Source organism: Myotis daubentonii, chromosome 13, assembly GCF_963259705.1.
Source record: "Myotis daubentonii chromosome 13, mMyoDau2.1, whole genome shotgun sequence".
Classification (NCBI taxonomy): Eukaryota; Metazoa; Chordata; class Mammalia; order Chiroptera; family Vespertilionidae; genus Myotis; species Myotis daubentonii.
The window spans coordinates 27719878-27727690 of NC_081852.1; the positions used below are offsets into that span (position 1 = coordinate 27719878).

General features: G+C 44.6%; 1 protein-coding gene across 1 annotated transcript; it reads right to left on the bottom strand.

Moving 5' to 3' along the window:
• Positions 1-2434: 2434 nt before the first annotated feature.
• On the bottom strand, positions 2435-6775 carry ADO (2-aminoethanethiol dioxygenase). The gene has a single exon (XM_059662604.1). It carries the CDS (start codon positions 6414-6416, stop codon positions 5607-5609), a length of 810 nt encoding a protein of 269 aa, XP_059518587.1. The 5' UTR covers positions 6417-6775; the 3' UTR covers positions 2435-5606.
• Positions 6776-7813: the final 1038 nt, after the last annotated feature.

Below are 7813 nucleotides of genomic sequence, written 5' to 3' on the forward strand. Positions count from 1 at the left end.
TTTTTGCTTTAGAAATCATTTCTGAAAGATTTGCTGGTTGGGAATTTAATAGTCATACAGTGATTTTTAGTGCTTTGACCAAGCCAGGATATCCAAGTTTTCTTTGCTAGCCTTTCAACACCAGCCCTCTCACCCCAAAGCAATCTTCATTCATAATCAAACACTAGTGTTCAGGGGATTTCCCCATTACATTAGTGTAAAAGTAGGGAGGCGTTCTTTTGACTCATTGTTCCGTCCTCTATAAGAGCCTATAGCTTCTCACCACTCCTGAGTGGGCTCCGGAAAATAAATACTTACAAACAAGTGCCCACTCAGAGACTGCACATTTGCAACTGCTTTCAGAACCCTGACCAGGGGCAGGAACTCAGACCAAATGTGGCTTTGTGGAAAGTGTGGTGGCGTGGTCAAGCTGGGAATGACTTTCAGGTTCCTGGATTAGTCTCATGACCACAGAAAACTTTTTGAAAAGTACTATCACCTCTTCAGATCAAAAATGCATTCAGACACTGCTGATGACAGTGTTAATGGATTGCCAAAGGAATTACCCCAGGACACATTTCTCCCTGGTTATGCCTATTGGGAAGATCATTAATCTGCCATAGGTTTGGTGGGTTTAGAGATTACCAAAATACCCGGCTCATTAGATAAGGTAGGTGTACACCAACCCTAAAATCTCAAAGACAATTTGGATTAAATAGGCAAATACTGTTCTCCATGGTACTGGATGATGGTTTGCAAGAGAACACTATGGGCTTCATTTTACGGCAAGCCTTTTGTAGTGATTATAAAATATAAAGCCACCCCCCCTCCCCCCCAAAAAATTGTCTTTATGAACTTATCTTTCTCTAAAATTGGGCCTAAATATTTAACTTCACCCACGGCTTCTGGATCCTTCCACAAGTGTAACACAACACATTGGAGTGCCCACTATTCAGCTACACTGCCTGAAAACCCTGCCTTTTGTCCTGGCAAATAATTGATGGCCTGTACTTTAGCAGAGAGAGCAATAGCTACTCCCGGAAACTACTTTTTGCCCTTCCTAGCACTAGAATTTGAGTTCTAATATGTGGAAGTAATTAACCCTTTTTCTCATTTCTTCCCTGTCCAAATTCCAAAGATGTGCAATACCTCTTTCTATAACTACTAAACAGACGTTTCTAAACGTCAGTGTCAGATTTCCTAGTGACTGGCCTTATTCTTAGATTCCTATTTCCTAGCTTGGCCAATATTATCATCCTTGTGTGGCCAATTTTGTTTAACACGTACAAAACTATGCCACATTTTGACAATTATGTTTTAAATGAAGACTCCCCTCCTACCAAAATTTCAATATATTAATATATAGCACACCTAAGTTTTATAAGATCTATGATTGTCTTGCCAAATTTTAATTTTAGAGCAACTTTAGTCAAGATAATGTAAAGTTTGCAAGACTAAAAGAGCTTTTCTAAAAAAAGCAAGATGAAATACATCTTATGATAGTCAAATCGGTTACATAATCACTTTTACATTGACATGGGCTTGGTGAAGTGGAATAATATACCGTAAAATATTTTTTGAGTCAACGTTATGACTTTTACTCCTTGATTTCAACATGTTAGGTCAATCTTTAATCGAATTTTACTTTTGGCTCAACACATTCAGTAATTCTCACGGGTATCTCATTTTTTTTTTTTTTTTTTTTTGCTCAAGAAATAAAGTATATAAAGCTAAGTTGGTTCCTTCTTATTGCTTTATTGAATAATATTATTGATGCTTCAGCTGCTACTAGAATTCTTGTTAAAAATAAACTTCTGGAGAGTAAGTCCTTAAAGATCATAATACACTCGAGATAGTTCAGTAAACATTAAAAATAGATCTATTAAACCTAAATAAGGTTTTCAATTATTAATAAACAAGCCTATTTAATTTCAATATCCTAACTGCTAATTAAATTAAGGCACACTGTTAGGTATATATTAAAAATGACTGTAGTGCTATTTTAACAGTTCAATACAATGTGTATGTGTGTGTGAGAAAGAATGGTCAGCATCATCACAAGTGCCTAAAGTGCCTCCACTCTAAACAAACAAATTTTACAGTAAAAGGAAAGACAAGAAAATATTTAAATCCAAAGATTCTTTCCTTTGTGGATGAAAATATTTTTGTTTTCTTGCAGAAGTTTATTTTTCCTTAAGTTAAATAGAAAACATATTTTCTGTTGCAGCAAAATAGTATGATTAAACATTAAATAGTTTCAGATTATGTTTTCAATCAACTGTTTCAAAGCACACTCTCAAGGAAATAAACTTTAGAATCTGCAGGCCATCAGTTGTTGGTACATCATCTTACAGTATAGACCATGAACCTTTAACAGCTAGTAAAAATGTAGTCATTTGTAGCAAGTAATACTTTCCTTCTCTATTTTGCAATAATCAAGAAAGATTTACCTATAAACAATTTCAAACATGCCTTTATTTTCCATAAGTACACTGATTTTAATCCAGAAATGTAAATATCTCTGGATCTGAAGATTCAGTCTTTTATATGGGGCTTAACAAATTATTTCCCTTTTTGATAGTAGATGCCTCATTGCACTAAAGGGATCAGAGGTCCCGAGTTCAGACTAGGAGAGTTACATGAGTGTTACTACCCGCATGTTAGAGTTCAATAGCAATGGGCAGAGCCCTGGATTAGAAATATATTGCTTCTTTATCAAGCTGTAGAGCCATGGCACAAGATTCAAAGTCATTTAGAAAAGATGAGTGATGACAGAGTCCTCCTGGGATGCCAAGACTGAGGTACCTACAAGTGGATAATGCAAAAGGAGGAATAAAAGGTGGGAACTTTGGGAGAAGTTAAGGGATTAATGTTAAAAGGTCGGAGACCCACTCCTGTTGACAAACACATATTACTTTAAAAATAGGCTCACCATTTTCATTAATAAACAGCAACTGGTATAAACAATCCATGCAAATCAGGCTTAATAAAAAAAGTCAATTCTCATAAAGTAGTAGGTCGATAATACTTTCCATTCATATAAGTGGCCATTGATATAACCAGAAAATTAAAAAGCTTTAGAAGTATTAGACAGACAACTTCTTACTCATGAGAGGCAATTATTGAATGTTATGCAACAGAAAAGTTAAGTGACTAGTATCGTTGTGCTCATTAGTCTTTGTAGGTAAGACAACTTTTTCCCACTGTAGTTAATAAAACAGTCTATATTGCAGGAATACATGGAAACACAATAGCAGCACATGAAGTCACTTATGACTAATAGTTTATGCAGAAAAGTGCAAGGTTTTTCTGCACATTTATCTTAGTAATAAGAATAGTCTTTTCTTAGTGGCTCATTAAAACAGGTCACATTTTGTGTTCACCATTAATTTATTCAGAATTTATTAGTGAACCAAAAGTTTCACTGTTCCTCTTGAACTAAATTAGAGATAACATATTGCTGTTCTGACCTGCAACAATTTCAGTTATTCTTTTATGAAAAGCACCTTAGTTTTTTTCATTCAACTTGCTTGTACTTGAGAACTTTAAAACTTTTCATAATGAAATTTGGAAAATCTTTTCTCCTTTAATATTGTGCTATTGCCAGAATGGTTAATTTAATGTCCTCCAGGTTATATTATAACATACACATTACTATCCACAATCTTAATAAGTTAATCTTAACTTTTTGCTACAATATAATTCAAAACAGGTAAGTATGTGATTGTTAACCAAACACATTCATACTGTGCTATGAAAAACACCCATTTGGTAAAGTTTTCTAAGAAAATTGTTTCCATATCTAGAACTTATTTTCAAACTGAATGCATAAAGAACTGCTTCAAACTGCTCCCAAGTTATATTGAATGTGAAGCTACCATAAACAATGTTAGCAACTCTGGAGAATATTCTTGGTGTTATGCCTGTGCCAGGATTTATAACATAGTGGCATGTCGCTTTGAGTAAACATCTTTTTTTTTTTTTTGTATATAATAGTAATTCATTAAGAATTTTGCTTTTTCATTCTATCTGAAAAATTGGGAACAAATATTCCCTCACTCTGGGCCTCTGTAACCCAGTGCGCATGAAAAGGCAAAGGCACATGCTGCTTTCCTCCAGGGCCCACACTTTCCACCAATCGCAAACCTCCCTTTATTACAGATATTACAACTGGACTGCCACATGGGCGAGTCAATCAAGAGGGCTTAGACGACAGCTGGGCAAATTTTAATGTGTTTATTTCTACAATTTGTTATTAAAAGTTTGTGAAAAAAGGAATCCTATTAATAGTAATAAGGGGGAAACAATAGTGCTTCATGGCCGGAAGCAAACGGTGTCAATGTGTTTGTAAACAAGGTCAAGTTGCTCAAGACTATTAAAAGGACAAACATAAAACTAGTTACAGATAGCACAACTGTTCAAGAGGCTGGGAGTGGGGGTTTTTGGTTCCCTAAAATGGCCAGCAGAATAATTAATTCTCAATTGCGGAGCCTGGGTCGCCAGTGCCTTCCCGCTCTCCCTATAGAAAACCACACCAGATGAAGCAAGCGCTGGCTCTCTCCTGCTAGAGGGACAGGGTTCTGAGAACAGGGCCACCAACACCACAGCTGGAACCACCAGCTCTCTGGAACATTAGGTGTGAGAGAATTTGAAACAGTTAACATTTTCCGCTACTTTTGCAGGAAAATACCGGAAGTAAATAGGGAGATGGAGTTCAACAGCTGGGCAGGGGTGTTTTACATTCAGTTGTTTGGAAGCATGCTGATTCAGTGCCTCTGAATCCTCTGGTTAGAAAATACAGCATTACCCTACCACCTCTTATACTATGACAAAAAAAAAGTCACTTGAGGGTAATATAGTTTTTACATTAAAGGTGAATCTGCAACAAGAAATCTGCTCAACTCACACATCTGGGGACTCAGAGGGAAGATACGCTCTATGTGACAATTTGTCACTGAGAAATGCAGGTGTGAATTTCTTAGTGGACGCTGCCCGAGTAAACCAGATGTGGCTACCGGGCAAGGGGAGGAAAGAAAATCTTGTCCTCTACATGCATAGTTATGTCCTGGGGATGATCCCCCAACTCTGGAAAACGGATTTAATTTTTGCAACGAATTAATCAGGCAGGGCAGCTCACTTAAAAAGTAGCTCATCTCTCTAAAACCTAGTTTTTGACCAGTGACTTGAACTAAAAACAATTCAAACCACTGGGTCATGCAGTCAATAAGTTAAAACTATAACACGGAGCCAAGGACCTAAGTGGAAAACAAGCCCTATTTACCCAAGGCGAAGGCGATGGGGGGAGAAAACCTTTCAGTGTATCTTGTGTAGAATGGGAACAAAGGAAGAATATTTTCATTATGGCTTTAGGATGGAAGCGCTTCAGATAGTCCCCTGCTCCCTCCCCCCAAATCAAAACCCTGGTGGCAGTGACAAAGCCAGGAAACAACCTAGCCTCCCCCGCCCCCATAACCGTGCCCGGTGGCTGCGGTCCAGTCGCTGCCCGCGCTTCCCAAGGCTCCCGAGGAAGCACACCAGCCCACTCCAGTAGATCCAATGCCCAGGTGGCCTGGGGGGAGGGAGAGAGCCCTTGCGGTGGGGCTGCTGGCAGCCAGGCGCCTGCGGCTTCAAGGGACGACCTTGGGACCTGGATAGGGCTCCCCCTCGCACCAGAAGTCATCGGCCTGCGGGGTCTCCAGGAGCCACACCTCTCGGGGCAGGTCGCAGGTCGATCCGGAGGCCTCCTTGGCCCGGACGGGTTCCAGCACCCGGTAATAGTGGCAGTCCCGGCCGTCGTCGGGGTCGTAGGGCGGGGCCAGAATGTCCAGGAAGGCAGCGGGCCCGTCCACAGCATCGATCTGGTGCAGGTTGTCCCGGTGCGGCGTGAGGATGCAGGGGCCGCTGGCCTCGGTGTACTCGGCCCGCGAGCGCAGCACGCCCGGCCGGACGGCCTCCCGCTCGCGGGGCTGCAGCGGCGGCTCGAACTGCTGCTCCGGCGGCGGGGCCCGCGGTCGCTGCCCGCCCGCCTCCAGCTTGTCCATGCAGCTGATGCGCACGGTGCCGTAGAGCACCTTGAGCATGCCGTGCATGCCCGGGTGGTCGTGCAGCGGGATGGACGTGCCGCTCTTGAGCAGGAACACGCCGAGGCTGAAGCCGTCCGTCTCGTAGATGTGCATGTAGGTAACGGGTGGCAGGTTGGGTGGCAGCGGCTGCAGCGTGGCCTTGCGCGGCGCGATATTCAGGTCCTCTGCGCGGACCTGGGTCAGCAGGCTCTTCAGCTGGCTCAGGTTCTCCGGGAAGCCCGGCGGCGCCGGCGCCTCGGGGCCTGGCACCGCGCCGCGGTCGGAAGCGCTGCGGCCGCCCCCGCGGCCTCGGAAGGTGAGGCACGCCTGGCGGGCGATCCGCTGGATCAGGGAGGCCATGTTGTCTCGGGGCATGCCCGGCGGTTCCTCCGAGCGCCGAGGACGGCCCCCTCCTTTCCTCCGCCCCTTGCGGTCACCTGTGGCCGCCACGGCTGCGCGCACCCCGGGCGGGAGGCCCCGCAACCACCGGCTCCTGGGGCGCGGGGCCCGGCGGCCGCTAATCTCTGCAGCCACGCGCTTGCAACGGTCGGGCGCTCCGGCCTCACGCCCCCTCCGAGCGCGCACGCGCCCGGCCCATGCCCGGCACTCGCGATCCAGGGGCAGGTACCGGCCTGGCTGACCGTGGCGGGCTGTGCCTTACGCCCGAAGCTCCATTGATGCGGCCCGTACCTATGATGGTGGACAGGCGCTTCGAGCGCCTTGCACAGCATGCTGGGACTTGTAGTTCGATAGGCCGCATGGGCTCCGAGGGAGTTCCTCTGTCAGCTGGGAAAAGGGAGGATTAGATGTGTTGGTCACAAAGCGACCTTCCTTACAGTTCCAAGGCGTTTTGAGTATATTTGAAAAAAAAGGCGAATTGGGCACAAGAGAAGTGGCCAGTTAACTACAACTCCCGGCAGCCCCTCCAGCTGGGGTCAGTGACGCACTTCCGGCAGGTGGCTTGCAGCTTGGTGGCAGCTCTTTGGCCATCGAGGAACAGGCCCAGGGGGTCGATAGCCTTTTGACGCCGCTCCGGCTTGGTCAGCCATCCAGCGTCACTTTTCTCTGGCCTCACTCCTGGGCAGGAAGCCGCTGGGTTAACTTTGGCACCTCGTGGCCTCCTGGGCAGCACTGCGGGCTACGGGAATGAGGGGAGGGCACTTTACTAATTTTTTAAGTTTCTTAGGCGATGAGAGGGTCGAGGCCGTCCCTGGTGGTCACAGTGACTACTCTGCACAGCTGTCCCCAGCTGTTGTTTGCATCAGTGTCTGATGACGCTCCTCTTCTGGTTACAGAGCACAGCCTTTTGTTTTTTCGCTGGGACCCAAGAGGCCATTTGCTGTGGTCACGGATTCTGTACACTAATGTTGATCAAACCCTGATTTGCCGAAGAAGCACCTAGTTTTGGCGGGGCGGGGGTGAGGGGGGCAGCTTTAAAAAATACAGATTGCTGGTCGCCATACAGAGATTAATGCATGGTTATGGCACCTCCTGTGAGAATCAGGCAAGCTCTTACTCTGAGTTCAAAGTCCCTTTGGACTTCCAGAGTTAAACGTAGGCTTCTTGCTCATTTTGTAATCGGAGTGGTTCAGTAAATCCTTTTCAGTTAAAAACGGCATGCTTTTTGGGAGCTATGTCATCTAAATAATGAACACTCAGGATATGCTAGCACCGTGTTAAGTGCATTTCCTTATGGATATTATACTGTTTAATCCTAACAGCAAGCACTGTTATTCCAAGTTTGCATATGTGGATAAGTTTCAGCACAAAAA